Source organism: Corapipo altera, unplaced genomic scaffold (genome assembly GCF_003945725.1).
Source record: "Corapipo altera isolate COAL_440 unplaced genomic scaffold, ASM394572v1 58, whole genome shotgun sequence".
Classification (NCBI taxonomy): Eukaryota; Metazoa; Chordata; class Aves; order Passeriformes; family Pipridae; genus Corapipo; species Corapipo altera.
In genome coordinates this window covers 2289675-2305782 of record NW_020884898.1, presented here as the reverse complement: position 1 = coordinate 2305782, position 16108 = coordinate 2289675, and the positions used below count along the sequence as shown (strand labels likewise).

Sequence of the window (16108 nt, the reverse complement as noted above, 5' to 3'; positions counted from 1 at the left end):
TATAGATTTCTTAAAATTCTTCCACTTTTTCTGTTCACTGAACCAGAGTATGATCTTTACATGGTCTTTAATGCTGAAGCTCTTCCATTCCAGGTGTTTCTTTGCAGATATACTGATGTATACCCAGTAAAAGGCAGTGCAAGATTGCATACGTTTCTTCTTTCCTGAGTAAATGGCACATAATTAAAAAAAAGCCACAAACCTAAAGGTTTCCCTTTTGCTACTTTAGATTCAGAGACAGGAGTTCTGTTCCTATGTGAACACCCAGTGTCTACTAGGTTCATGAAGACTGTGCTGGGGCCTTCCGTGATCAAAAAATCCATTGCAATCAAAGGAGTTTCAGGCATCCAAGGACAGAAAAAGAGAAGATCCTCAGCAGTCTAATTTTCAAGCCCCAAGAGGGTAAAATATATGGGTAAAACAGAGTTCTGGTTTAAATAAGTTTCCATAGTAGTAGGGTACCTTTAAGCAAGTAACACTGATGTCACTTGCTACTTATTTCCAAAAGAGAATCCACTTTTGAGTAAGTTCTCTTAGTGCCCAAAGACTGAAAACATAGTAAGGGTTTCTTCACGTGGGATGACTTCTCTTATACCTTTGTGGACTATAAACGAGCTTCCGAGTTGTGTAAAGAAGATAAAATGCAGAAACACAAAGTGGATACCTGGAAAGTTCAGGAGAAAAGGGAAACTTTTCTCCCACAGCCTAACTGCACCGAGTCCCGGTGCTCTCTGTCCCACAATCTCCGGCTTTATGCGATATAAATCCATTGAATTCTGGGGCACTTGAATGGACCTATGGATCTTCCCAACAATGCCAATAGTACAGAAAAAGGTAAGCAAGAACAAATGGGTAGAAATTCTTTGCAAAATAAGCGACATCTTCACAGTCATTGTGTAGAAGCTGAGTGGATGATCTGACAGGAATCTACAGCTTACAGTTCTGAGGATCCATATCTGGGTTTTGGCATCTTCCATTTTCAGATGAAAACAAGCTTGTTTAAGTATAAAAAAGCCAGCAAATTCATACTGTAGCCAAAAATGAATTCTGCAAATGCTGCTATCTCAGCCATATATTAAACAATCATTTGATAGTAAAGCAGGTGAAGCATCAAAGAAGCTCCATTTGAATAGTATTTATTTGCAATCATTAGTTTTAAATGGGAAACTGTTTACAGGCACACACTAGGTAACCAAAATAGAATGAACATAAAGAAATCTATTTAAAGGTCCTTATCAAATATTTCAAATATTTTATTAAATATTTTATTCAGTTGCATTATCACAGTTTAATGTACTTTAGCATGTTATACACATGACTTAACATGTGCACTTCAAAGTATCAAATTAGAGGTTTTCGAAGAAAGTATGACATTCTATAAATGTGCTCATTGACTTATCTACACACATCTAAGAAGGCAGTAGCTCTGTTATACCATTGATGGAGATGAACTATTGTAAGGCATGTTTACACCAAACTTCGGAGAGAATAAAGCCAAATACTAGGTCAAAATTCACTGGAAATACATGTGAGAATAGAAGTTGAAGGATTGGGCTCTAAGAAGAAAATTCATGGTAAATCAGTTGAGTTAAAACTGTCAACAGATTCTGGCTATTAAAAGCAAGCACTGCTGAGAAAGAAGGTTTTTGCAGCATCCAGGTCAGCAGGATCTGTGTTTTTTTCAGGTGTGATTTTTGAAACTCACACCTTATGGTGTAATGTGTAGGGAAGAGACCAAAATCTAGCAAGAAAGTTGGAAAACTATCATCTGAGAAACCTCAAGTTGTTTTATGATCTAATGTGGCAACACTTTTGTACAGAGTACATGCTGCAAGTCACTGCACTCCCATGTGTGGATGTATACATATACATACGTGCAGATACATGTACATATATGCCTCTCTTGCTTCTGTCACCTTCAAAGACCCAATCACTGATTAAAGTGTAGCAGTACGAAGGGGAAAACACAGTTTCAGTTGTGGAGGTGAAAAGAGTAGACTAGACCATTACATTCGGAATCCTGGTTAGTTAACCTGAACAGGTGTGGTTTCTCCAGTAGAGTACACTGAGGGTCTGCTGGTATGTGCTAACAGTCAAGACCCTGAAACTGCAATGGAATTCTTTGGAAGAACTCAACAAATGTTAAGCTATTTGCAGTCATTTTAAAAATTGCATCTGAATGAAGGTCCTAGGTCACAATGACGTGCCTCCCCCAGGAACATCACGCAAGCCCAAGCTTAACTCCAAGAGCGTAGTGGTCCGTGATCGGGGCTCCTGCACTGTCACAGTGCCAACAATGCTGCCCCTTAAGTAAGGAGGGTTTTCAGCCTAAGCTTAGGTTTGTTGCTGAGTGGAGATGTCATGTCAAGTCTTTCTAGATTTCTGCCTTCAAAGAATTAGTGGGGGAACATAAAATATACATCTATCTCATGAGCTTCTTCAAAGTTGTCAATTCATGAGTATATAAATGACTATAATAGTACTTAGGTGAGAGCATAAACCTCACTGTGCCTTTTTATTGGGGAATTGAGGGGAGGAGGCAAATAACTCTTTCACAGCCTAAATGGACTCGTTCACGGCACTCAGTGTCCTGAAATGCCTCAGCATCCTGGCAGCTCTAGTTGACAGTTCCACAATATGTACAAGGTAAGGAGAATGCCACGAGTATTACAAAACATGGCAAAGACACCTAGGAGCTCTACAATCTATCAAACAAGCACGGCAAACAGACAGCATCTAATGGATAATGTATGGAATACAACACACAAGTTGCGCAGTTATGTTTCCTTGTGAAATCAGGATTGCAAACGTAAACTCCAGAAGTTTCAAGAGCAGCACTTGGTTTACTTTGTCACCTCTGGAAACATCAGAAGCCCACCACCCCATGATCGCTGCATTTGCTGCTGTTACAAAATCTGATCTCACTGAACCAAGGAGAGCTAGTGGGCCCGCGTCCTGCAACCCATATGACTATGGCAGAAGATAAATAAAAAAGCTCCAGCAACATAGTTTGGCTACCACCATATATTCAGCCTTTACATTTTCTGCACTATATAAATGTTGCTCTTGGAAAATAAAGCACACAGCAATATACAAATGGTATCAATGGCCAAAAAGATTACATGATCGAGCACGAAAGCAAATGGAAGTTAACGAAAGTAGTCTTTTAGGAGAGGTAGCCATATTAGACTCAGCATTCAAAAAAAGGGAGTGCACTCAAAAGGGTCAACATATATTATAGTGTCTTGTAGACCCATCATGTCTCTGGTTTTCCTACATTATTTTTTTTGCAGAATGTACACACCCAGGCAGGCGCACACACACACACACACACACACACACACGTATAAATATACATCTATCTTTTTTTCTAATTCCCCTTTGTTGCCATACTGAGAATAAAGGCCAGCTTTCCTTTCATGCTCTCTCAGCTTTCACAAGTCTATAACTGTTGCCTTCAGTCTGTTCAGTATCTGTACAGTAGCTAAACAGGCAGTGGAAATTAAAACTCCTTCAATTTATTATCCCGTTGCAAAAGACAGCATCCAAACTATAAGGCATTCCCTTGTTCCTGATGTGAGTTACAACTCTACTTGATACAAACTGCAGAATGCTCTTCTCAGCCTTGTGCTACAGAGGCAGCTTTCACCCAAATAATAAAGACCAAAGCTGAAATTTAAACACCACAAATTCACACACTTCTACCAGTCCCTTGTTCCTGTGCCCCTTTCCAACAATGCTTATCACTTAAATTTCAAAAGTCATGCAACAATGCTATAAAATAGAAACCCAAACTACCAAGAAGTCTCTTGCTCGTGACTTTGGGATACTGTATCAGTATAAAAGAGCATTCAGTCATCTTAAATAAATATATTCTTTTCTGAAATCACAGCACATTCAAGGGGTAGGTACTGCCATAAGCAGAGCACTAAATAATCTCCATAGATGTTTTTAGAATTGTTTAGTCGGAAAGGACCTATAAGATCATGGAGTTTTGATTGATTTGGTCTAATATGTGGAAAATAGCCTACTGTGGGGATAAGAATCTGCATCTCAAATGTTCTGCAGAACGTTTTTCCCATATTTGTATACAGTACTAGAACAATTAAGAAGACATTACAGTAATTTTCTCCCAGCTGCTTAGATCTGTAGCTTCAGCTACGACAATGTATTTTGTTTACCTCAAAACTACATATGAAATATCGAAGATGACTAAATAAATAAAAGCCAAGGAAAACTGGGACAGTACTGCATTTTACACTTGAGACAAGATTCCCCCCTCCCATGGATAAGTCACAGAGGACGACTACAGTAAATGCTTGTCTTTTTTTTTTTAAAGAAAGATTTATACACAGGTTCAGATCCAGAAAATAATGTGAAATGCATAAATATTGATAGCTTTAGCTAAGTTAAAATGGGTTCAGTAAAGTATGATACAACATATTCAGAATAAACAAAGCAGAAAAGCATCATATTTTGGTTTGCTTGAGATATACATAAGGTGCAACAATTTCTTCTCTAGAGGCATTTGTGGACAACGTTTTAACAGGTAACAGTGTTTGCTGGTATACTGAAGTACACACAATAGCAATAAGATTTTCCAAAATGAAAGCAGCTGAAATTAATAAAAATTAAAACAAAACAAATAAGGAAAAAACCCAACCCCAATACAGTAAGATATTGGTCTGAAATTTTTGTTGTGCTAACAGACTTTGTTACCTGAAAATACTGATACTCCTTCTAGTAGATTCAGGGAAAATTCTAGCTACTCAAATCGAGACATCACTCAGAGAACCAACAAAGGCAAATGCCTAGTGAACTATAAAGCTTTGCAGGATTTCTGCTACTCTCAGTGCCTAATCGCTTAAAAATTAAGCATATCTACAAAAAGGTTTATAAGTATCTGAAAACAGTCATATCCAGTAAACTGACCCAACCCTACCCCCTCTCTAAGGGAAAGTCAAGGAAAAGCAGATCAAGTAAGATATTAATTTATATAGAAAAAAGTAATTTTCTGTTTCTTTTAAAAAAGGTACCATTAATATACAGAAATATCTCCAGGAACAATATTGAAATTTAAATCGAGGAAGGATGGGGTGCTTTGACAAAAATATATCTACTCTAAAGGTTTCTAGAGAAATAAGTTAGTACCATTGTCAACGTGAACGGCCTGCACTGTAACATATTTGGATTTCAGCTAATTATAAAGTGGTCCAAAACTCCAACAGCCACCCTGCTGTGACCCACAAGTTTTAAGTCTTTTAAGTTTTTCCTGTCTTGTTAAAATAACTTATAAAACTTTAATAAAATCTTATTTCAAATACCGCCATAGGCTGCAATGGCATTCTAGGGGCTCTTATTTACCTGAATTTTTTAAAAAACCTTTTCACTGACTCATTGGCTTGTAAATTTTGTTGTTCTTCTGTTGTTCCCTTCTTTCAACACGTGCATCCTCAATGGTGCTGTTTCAGTGACACTTCCCCAGCTACCTGCCTTTTGTCAGACCTTTAATCCTTTCTTAAAACTCATGTGGTACATTGTATATTGTTTCCTGACACTGAACCAGAGACTTTCACTTAACTACAACAATGAAAGGCTAAACCTAGCAAGCATTAATAGAGTTACGGTCCATATGGCTATTACATCAAATTAGTTACAAAATAACCCCAAAACACATTATCAATTCAGTCAAGTATAAATAAGAATGCCTGATAGAATGATGTAAACTCGCATCATTTAAAGACTTAATTCAAAGAACTTCAAACGCAATCTAATACTATCAAAAGTTCAGCCGGTATGACGAAGACTAATAGAAAATTATTGCTGGAGTCCAATTTGGTAAATTGTTGTGCTACAATGCAAAAAGTAGGGAAACATCTTGTGCTATAGAAGAAGTACCCTGTTGAATTTGTAGCTTTAGATCAATTACTAGTGATCATTTTGCATCTATTGGTAGGAATCAATGCTTGGTTATACAAGAGTGTAAGTCAAGATAGTGAAGATAACAGGCCAAGTGATACATTTGGCCTGCTTTTGGGATGTATTTATGAGAGCAAAACACAAAAATTCAACACAAGCAAAGACAGAAACTGGCAGATGGATCTGTTTGGTAGTCTGAATTCAGTCAAATGCTATTCTTCGGTTGTAGTTTATCTGTATACAACTTGCCCACTTGACCAACACGATCTGTAATTGGCCCTTTATGCAAAACTCTGAAGCTGATTTGGACTGTGCATAGTAACTACAACAATGCCAGTGTCTGTAAAATGTAAAATGTATGTGTATTGATGTACACGTATATCGAAAAGTCATGGTTTTAGGTTTTTCAGAACGGTGAAATAATACTAAGGTCACTTTTGAAAAACGCATTTGCAGTACTTTTTGTTTACAGGAAAGTTTCACCAAGTCGCTCAGGTATCTATGCAAAAATAAAGGAACCCTCCAAGGCATGAAAGACAAGTCAATTATCTGCAGTATTTTCTTTTCCATACACCACTCCTTTTTCTAATGCACATCATCCTGGTTATTCAAAGCTAAATTAAAAAGAAACAAACCCAAACATAGCCTGTCAGACTTTTTCCCAGTAAACTCTACCACTCTGGTGGCAAATATAAAAGTGCAGAACATCTGGACCACATGGCTGCCCAAACACCGCTAACAATGGTACATCTGTCCAGGCTGCCTTGAGTTCTCTGGAACAGGTTTTAAATTCACTCTACAATATAAACGTAGGCATACCCTATTAATATAAACCATCTTAGAACTTAAATCTTCATGTACAAAAATGACTAAGAATATCTAATAATAACTAGTGCAGTGCGTCAGTGTTTTTGTTGGTTTTTTTTTTTCCTTTTTTTCATTTTCATTTAGAGTAACTAGGTATTATATGAAACTAGTTGCCATACTCTCTGGTTGGTAAAAGAGATGCTGTGTGAGCTAACAGTAAAGGCAGCCTTTTTCACACCAACCATCTATTTACTGTTTAAAAGCCTTCAATAGAAAGCAAGCTCTGGGATCATTCCACTTCATTTCTGTTCATTAATAGACAATTAATATCACCCTCCTACATACTGGGTTCCGATTTGAGGACCTGGCCCAAGTTGCTAACGTCTGGCTTCCAGTGAATTCTGGGCCACTCAGAGCAATAAGCACTTTATTGCAGTCTCTAGTTCCATCATATGGACTGACTAGCTTCCCTTGGTAAAGACAAGGCTAGGATATTAGGTAAAGCACAATGTTTTACAATAAAGTAGAGTTTCACTGGTCAGCGCAGGAAATAAGCACTGGAGCCTGAGACATTTCATTTGGCTGTCCATCGTGTGGGAGAGGTGTGGCCCTCTGACTTCTGCAAAAGAAGAAAAGAAAAGCCACCCATCAATATTTGGAGCATGGGAGGTGCTTTTATCAGATCAGAAGGGATGGAAATCAGCATATTGTATTGTATAACATCCAACACTACAGCACCATGAGTCCTTGCTTGCTGCAGGTGCTCACATACTGAGGGTGCTCTTTTTAGAGGTATTTCTGCAACAGTAACACAGTACCCTGAGGACAGCCTACACAATGCAAAGGCAGGAAAAAACAAGACATGATGGTATTTAACAACACAAAACAAAATGCACAGCTGAAGAGGAAAGTAAGAGCGCTCAAGTGCTGCTACTAATTTTGTAAGGGCTTCAGCCCTCAGAAGAAAGAGTATACAGCTCATGTGTAGCAAAAGAAGGCAAATGCACAGAGGGGTGTATCATGTTAATGCGAGCCAACAGCCAGGTTTTAAGCAATATGTAAATATACTCATCAGTGGAACTGCACATTGGGATTACTCTGAGTTATGTGGCTGATCACTACATCAGCCTAACAACGTTGCTTTCATTACTACAGCAGTGTTACTTTAAAAATGATCCCCTGGCACAGGCTATCATAAAAATAAACTGTGTCAGAATTAAGTGCTAGAAATCAATATCAGTCTTTGCAGCAAATGGACTTGAAGAACTTTGCAGTTTGCCTTTTAAAATACATACACAAAGCAATGTCACCACCTGTTTGGTTGTTCTTTTTTTTTTTTGGAGGCCCGCTTCTTATTTACGCCACTTTACCTCACTCTGGCACAGCTAAGACCCCAGAAGAAAGAGAGGTACCAACGTGCCTTGCAAAACTGGAGTGCAATGCAGCAGCCTTGGCACAAAATGCAGCTCAGGCTCACAGTGCTTAACCAGGGCATGCACAAGGTAAATAAAGCTAAACAGAAAATTTGAAATGAAAACCACACTGCCAAAAGGTTTCCATGTCCCAAGGTTCTGTGAAACTACTTAATAATTAAATTCAGACACTGAAGAAACACATCAAGCAAACCTCTAATTCCTTTTTCGTGTTTTCAGCCATTTGCAAATAAAGTGAGTTGCAAATAATAACAGTCAACAGAGTAGAAAACAGAGAAGCATGTAGCTGGTAAGATTTAAGTTTCTGTTTTGACTTCCATTTGCCAAGTATGGGAGGGACATGGTTAACTTTGTATTGAGAGAGAGTCCTCCCCTGTTGCCATTTCCCCCAGGGTGATAACAAGCTGTCATTTCCAACTGTTGCGGACAGCTGCCAGTTTGGTGTTTTCAGGCCTTACTGAAGGTCCTGTATTATTTTAGCTTCATGATGACATGACAAAAGATGGGATTAAAAAAGGAAGACCGAAAAAGAAGGCTCTGCAAAACATTTGGTCACTTCAAGAGAGACAAGAGAAGGACAAGAACCCTTAGAGGAATAAAGAGGAAAAAAGCCACAGCAAAGTGAATCCTGTTGCTTTAGTATAATTCCGGTCAGTGTTAATGGCAATCAATGAAAACAAAAGGGTGAGTGAGAGCAAAGCATACCACACCACTTCACAGAGTCTCACTCTGTGGCTTCTGACTATAAAAAATGACAGAAACAAGTTCAGACTTTCATCATGGTAATAGACACTTTTTTTGCAATTCTGTGAGAAAAGGCCAGGCTGACTGCAGTGTGAAAACACTCCTCACCCAAAACAATGCTGTTTAAGCAAGACAACGGCTTCTGTAGAGAGGAGCTAGCAGACAGGGTGCAGCTCCGTTTCTTGTAGGGTCCCTAAGCTCTTAAAAAGCCTTTCAGTGTTTCATGTCCAGCCTGAACACACAGGACTGAGTTCACCAATGGAGGCCATGAGAACAACAGTAAATTGAGATTGTGGCTGGTTTCGTCAACTGCTGCCTTGTGGAGCTTCTTAGGCAGCCAGTAATCTCTCAAATGCCATCTACAGAGGCTGTGATGGTTTCAGACTGGCCCAGCGCTTCCTCACTGACTTTCCACTGCAGGAGAGGATGGGGTTTCATCTTCAGTAAGCTGCACCATCAAAGAACAACACTGAACTATCAAGAGCCAAGGAGGACTTGCTGTCACTGGTTTCCTCTCATCACAGGTCTGACCATGCTGAACTGATTAAACAGTCCAAGTAACCTGTACCTTCCCCACCTTTTGTCTGTGGACACTCTACTCAGTAACTGAGAGGACCAACCCAAACTACTGTGGCTTTCGATCACTCAGAGTTGTTCTGACCCATGCTGTTCTCCAGATGTTTTGCCTTCTACACAGCAAAACACAAGAGTAAAAATAACAAGTTAGATTCCTTCAGCCATGTTCAGCACAAAAACTTCATCTCAAATTGTATGAAATTTCCTCCAACGTCTTAGGCCACTGAAAAACATGAATGAGCATGCAACAGCTATTTAAATCTGCTATTTTCTGACAAATAGCATTTGATAATTATCAATCATTAGGATCTCAAGCAGCATATGAACCTGTTTTTATACAAAAATGCATAGGTAGGTTTACCAGGAAGGGTAATTTTACTGACTGTTACATAAGATTACACTGTCATTTAGGTGAAGACTAACACTATTGAGCAAGTGGTGTAAAACAGGCGTTTACAGAAAGCTGAGGAAGAGGAAATGCAGGCCAAATTAAACAGTTTGCTATTCACATGCTTTCTGAACAAGTTGTCCATCACACACTATTCACTTAGACAACAAGAGGAAAAGGAAACCTTACCTGTGCACATTTTCCATGGCTGCTACTTCCGCCAGAGCAGCTAAGCTAAAAAATGCAGACACCGCTGGCATATCTGATGTAATACTATGATTTTCTTCTGTCTCTGCATTTCTGGAGCATTCACTGTTGTAATCTGTTTCTGCACTTGGTGTTTTCTGAAGAGTACTTTGTGGCAGCTCTTTTGGTTTCTCCTCTGCAAAGAAAGAAAGTTAAGTTTGCAGATATTAAATCCACAGCAGGCTACTGATATATTGACTAGTCTGGTGTTAACAGAATCTTTACCTTTAGGACTTCGATTCTGCAAGTGTAATCTGATTCATGCTGCAACCTCTTCTGACCCAAGCTATTGGCAGAAGCACAGTACTAAGGTTTATGAAGCAGTTTACTCATTTTGCATTCAACTGAATATGATCTTTTAGGTCAGGTGAGAGAGCTTTTGTGTATGCAGTAGTCCTGAAAGATCACCTTAACTGCAGAGAACTCAGACAAGGACTCTGGCATTGACTGTCATAGTACAGAATTCACTTTTACAACCTATAACTAGGTGCAGTGTAATTTCTTTGCTGAATTGGAAACAAATTATGAAAGGTAACCATTCTCAATTTCTCTCTACATCACTTCTCAGAGTGAAATATCCAAGGAGAGAAGACACATCTGGTCATTCAAACTAAAGAAGTTGGTCATTATGGACTCGCTGATTTCCCAGTTGATTGATACCTGTATTTTAAAAAATGACCTTTATAAGCAGGTATGAAAACAAGCTAACCGAAAACCACTTTCCCTGATAGGTTGCTCGTACGCTTAAGCCTTCTCCAACCATTCAGCTTTAAAAAAATTTAAACCCCAGTTTCCTTACCCAGTGTCCCTCCTGCTGGTGACACTCGACCATCTGCTGTTCGGACGAGATGTGTGATCTTAGTTTTCCTTGCTTTTCTTTTCTGGCTGCCAACTAAAGGCTCATGCATCATTGCTGGCTCTGGAGTGTTTAGGGCAGATATAGAAATTTTATTCTTCCAGGTAGACTCACTGGAATTTCTGTCTTCTAGTAGTATGGCTGGAAAAGGACAAAAATGCAATTTTACATACAGAATAATTAATCTACTAGGTATGCTCATTTACCATTTTGCATCTTTCTTCATAAAACCTTTCCTCACAGGTACTCAGAGCACAACCCATGGCAAGATGTGATCTGAATGTCACAGGTGTTTGCAGGGGAGCAGTAGCACCTGCTCTTTAAGATATCCTGGAAAGTAGAAACCTGTGAGACGGGCAGCAGCATTTCAGTGGGAGCAGGGTATCAGTCTGTATAAAATACTCTGCAACAGAAGATGCCAGCAAGTAGCTAAGAGACAAAATGTATTTAAGGAACAGTAAGAATCCTCATGTAAGTTTATCTTAGCTCACAGATGGAGTCACGAGCAGAATTCAGGAATTCCTGACTAACCCCCAGTCTTACCTCTGTAGTCACTCTACATCAGCTCCTTTAAGCAAAGGTAAATACTGCCTTTTTACAAAACAACAAACCTTAAAAACACCCCAAAGTGGTAGTAAGTACAAAAGCAGAGCTAGATCACAGCTGAAGACAAGAACGCTAAAAAAAGGAAGTAAGCATGGGATAAAATACTGTGAAAGAAATACTGCCCACATAAAGTCAGAGAGTGAGAAGGGTACACTTTAAATCTTTCTCAGTAGTTCCAGTGTTGGCATTTCGAAGTAGCCTTTTGACCTGAACTGGAAAATGATCCCAAATTTTCACTTGACTAAAGTTACTTTAATTTTGTTCACAAAGAAATTGGTCAGACAGTAATCGTAAAACATATTTATTTAAGCTTCCAAAGCCTAAGATCAGTGTGCAGTAGTCAATTGTTCTCAATTTGCATTGATTTAATAAGCCATACTGCTGATCCCATGGGGTATCACTAGTCCACAGAGCAAATATGTGACATCACTTTTCCTTCTGCGATAAAAGCATTATGAAGCCTACCCCATGTGCAATCAGTGTCAGCTAGGGTTAGAAAGAAGCTACAGGTAGAAAATGGAATGCCCAATTAATTTTTTACAGATGCCTGTCTAACCTGTTTTGAAACTGGGAACATACCTGGCATCTGCATCAAGTCTGTGAGGTATTTCTTCCCCAGTGTACTGCCATCCTGAATGATTAAACATTTTTTTCCTAATGCCTGCCTGCACCTCCTCTCCCCAGCTGCATTTTCCGCTTGTTATTTTCTTTACTACCTGTCAGACTATAGCCCATCTCTTTGCAACAGTCCTTTATATATTTTTCACAGCTGTTACTGTGTCTCCAGTTAGCTTTCTCTTCCCCCAAGTTTCTTTTAATCTTTCTTCCCATTTTAAAGACACATTTGTTCACTTTTTGGGTGGTTGGACCAGCAAAAATTACACACACAAAACTGAGGCCAGAGTGCAAACAGCTGCTGTTTCAGAAGGGCTAAGCACTGAAAAAGACCAATTTCCTGCACTGGCTGTGTCATGCAGGAGCACCCAGCCCCACAAACTGTGCACAGCAGCCAGGCAGTCTGCATGGCCTTTGCCCTCTTTCATTTTATTGTGTATTTCTGTTTATTGTTTGTTTTGTAGATTTAATGAGCTTCCGATTCAAAGATACAGCTAATAAAACCTTTATCTTTTGTGAGCTTCTTTAACTGTTCATTGTGTGAGGATTTGGACTAGATGAAGAGAATAGCTGCAGCACATTTTATCTTGTTACCGGTTGCCCTTTGCTCTTTTGTTTTAATAGGAAGGGACCTTTTAATGTTTTATGGCATAAGAATACAATTAGGTCGAGTACATACGTGTAAAAACATCTGGAAACATTCCAAACCGTAATTTGTTTATAACCTTAATTCACTCTCATATGTTCTCTAGTAAAACATTTTTGAACTTGTGCACGCTCTTTATTTTGAAAAAAAGGACACAGCTTCAAGTAGTGCTTCTCAGCTATAGCTGCTAACCTTTCCAGAGCAGAGCTATGCTGTAAAACTTACTTTTTGTAAAGAGAGCAAGAGAAAGTACAGAAAAAGATCCACAGTCCAATTAAGCAGAAGCACCAGTAACTGCAAATATGACTTTCGAGTAACTCAATTGGACTAATAGCGAGATGTTCAGATAAGCTTCCTACACTGAGATGAAAATCTTAATTGGAATGTATAATTAAATAGGCAGCTTTCTCTCTAGATTTCTTATTTGGGAATTCAAAATCGTTGATTATGTATTAATGTAATGGTCTGGTTGTAGTCCAAGACTATTTGTTAATTCTGATTTGCTCTAATTAGTACTTTGACAGTGCTGCCTAATTCTAGCTTAAATGAGTTTTATTGGTTTTAATCTTAGTACTACAACTCACTTTGTTTTTTTTACATTTAATAAAAAAATTAAGATTATTTCAAACAATAAACAACACATGATAAAGAGCAACAAGATTTGGTATGTGTTTAATTAGATGTGTTGTACGTCAGGTCACTAGAAATCAACTTTATTGATCACAGTCGAGAGCTCCCTTTTACATTTTTCCTTTTCATACTGCCTGTGTCAAAAAAAAAAAAATAAAGAGCAGAAAAAAACCCTTGAAAGCCAAAATAAAAAGAAACAATATTAAAGACGTAAGGAATATATGATGTTGGTGTGTTTGACTAAGAAACAGCAGAAGGTGGCTCTACAAACTCAGATGCAGCAAGTATAGTCCCTCTCCAGGTTTTTAAGTTTTTCCAATCTTTGAAATGAGACTTGAGTCCTTTTCTTCTCTAGCTCTAAAATAAGCTTATCATCACCTCATCATAACATTGCTACCATACAGTTTTGAAGAAGGAAGGATTAAAGGTAACAATGAGTAGTTTTTCTGTGTGTCGGTACAGTGTGAATGCGGAAGGGAAGAGCATCTTTATTCCTCGCTAGCAGTCGTAGTGGACATTGGTTTAAGAAATCATTTCACTGACTTCTTCATAGAGTACTATTCAAGTACTATTCAATAACACCTAATTTGGAGGAAATCACACAAGGGCTTCACTCACAAGACCCTTTGCACTGACCTCTAGGGGAGAAAGTTCATGCTTCAGCAACTGTAAAGCTAAACCAGGTGCTAATAGGGGTCCTCCTGCACCTTCTTCAAGAGAAACAGCATTCCACTGCTTCAGCTGACAAAGGTATAACCATACAGATGCTCCAGATCAGGACTTGGCTTTGTTCTGCAGAAAGGATAGGGCTAAAAAGGTTTAATTCCCTGTATTTTTCTTTAGTAATGCCTTTTAATCCATCTGACATCCATTCTGCTTCCACACCATCCTGTGTTCAAGAGCTGTCCCATGAGGAGTTCAGTTAATTTTCAGGAACATGCTGCCTAGAAAGAAATCAGATTCTACAGCTACTTGTGCAGTCCTGCCAACAGGTATCTGCATGCTCAGCTCTCCACATGACACTGGCACGTGCAGAACTACAGGCTTATTTTTGCAAGCAGTGTTGAGAACATGATATGAAGATGTGGGCCTTTTGCCATGCTTATACCACAGTGGCAAGAACAACTCAAGAGTCTTCTGAGTACTTCTCTGTATCTAGAGGTCTACGCCAGATGGTTTCCTGAGCTAGATTTGTTAAAATTTGGACAATTTACTCTTTTCTGCAGGCATGCAGAGTACATGTAGCCTTATTTCTCCCCATATCTGTGAATAAGAAAAATGAAGTCAATTGAACACCACAACAGAGGACAAGCTTTTCAGACCGAACCTCAGCAAAACACAGATTTAAAAGAATTTCTTTAATGATGCTTATCTGTTATGAGAGAGAGCTGCAGAAGTTTAACCATGTCTAGTGCAGAATGAAGGCTCTGTGGGTTTAAGCATGCTGGTATCAAGAAGGAAAGGTGGGCTGTAATGCTTTATGAAGTCAAAAAGGAAAAATCTAGCAAGGTAGAGCATAGCTTCAAGTCACCAGTGCCTAGGGAACCACTTCACCAAGGAAGTGATGCCAAGCACACTGACTGATGTGCTGGTGGAAATTCCAGCTCTTTGACAACAGGACACTGCTACAATACTGCTTGTGGGGTCAGGCAGCACATGGAGCTGCAGCAAGGGTGGGGACTAACAAGCAGAGGCAAAGCAGCAGATGGTCAAACCAGGTGTACAAGACAGCTGCCTGGGCGGGAGGTTCTGCTGTGTGAGCAGCTCTGCTGTGTGAGCCTATGCTGACCCAGCCCTCCTCCAGCTGGAATGGATGCCCAAAGCACAGAGCTACTGGGTGCCTCTGGGCTGCAGGTCCCATACAACAGGGCCCTGATGTGTGCATGGGAAAGCTGCTGGAGGATCAGTATAAGGCACAGGTCTGCTTCACACATTAACTAGTGCTAAGACTGGTGTATATATTCATCTTCTCTTCTTCCCTTCTGGTGCCAAGGTCAATATTGCAGCTGGTTGTTACAAAAGCCATGCACAAGCCCTCAGCACAGCTCACTAAGAGTATATGTAAAGAGGCAATTGATGTTTTTAAGTACTGCTTCCCATTAGAAAGTCTTGACAGAGTGGCAGAAAAATAAAAACTCTCAGCTGTGTGGTGTTCAACTTTCCTGAACAGGCATGGGTCCAGCTGTGCTTCTGTCAGCCTTCCTAAGGATGGGATGTATCTCTTAACATGCTGCATGACTGTGTACTCTCTGCTAGGAGGAGCATGTGTAGTGGTGTTTTACTGGGCTGTATACAGCTCTATAAACACCTGCAAATTCATAATATGGTGACTTGCACTGGTGCTGCTGTGTACAATGTGGTCAGATGGAGTCAAAATTCACTCATATTTTCATATCAGAGACACAGACAACATGATCCAATCACATCAAAATATGCCTTTACTGCACTTACTTTTCTTTGTTCATAACACAGATGCACACAGGCACACATACTTTTCAAGACGACAAAACACGAAGCCAGCATGACCTCTGCTGGCCTTCCTAGTGTCTCCTCTTCATCTATACGAATATTCAAGCTCTTTCTTCCCGTAAAATTAACTTCATAAAAAACCGAAATCATATATCCTACAGATTTGTGATTCA

The 16108-nt window shown here is 39.3% G+C and overlaps 1 protein-coding gene across 25 annotated transcripts in view; it reads right to left on the bottom strand.

The window, feature by feature from the left end:
• Positions 1–1120: 1120 nt before the first annotated feature.
• BBX (BBX, HMG-box containing) overlaps positions 1121–16108 on the bottom strand; it is a 141054-nt gene continuing 126066 nt past the window's right edge. For all 25 annotated transcript variants that reach the window (XM_027648632.1, XM_027648633.1, XM_027648630.1 and 22 more), the window contains 3 exons: positions 10913–11110; positions 10057–10249; positions 1121–7345 (listed from right to left, as the gene is read on the bottom strand). In XM_027648632.1, the coding sequence (XP_027504433.1) occupies positions 7258–7345; positions 10057–10249; positions 10913–11110 (479 nt within the window). In that variant the 3' untranslated portion in view covers positions 1121–7257. The remainder of the gene's footprint in view (positions 7346–10056; positions 10250–10912; positions 11111–16108) is intronic.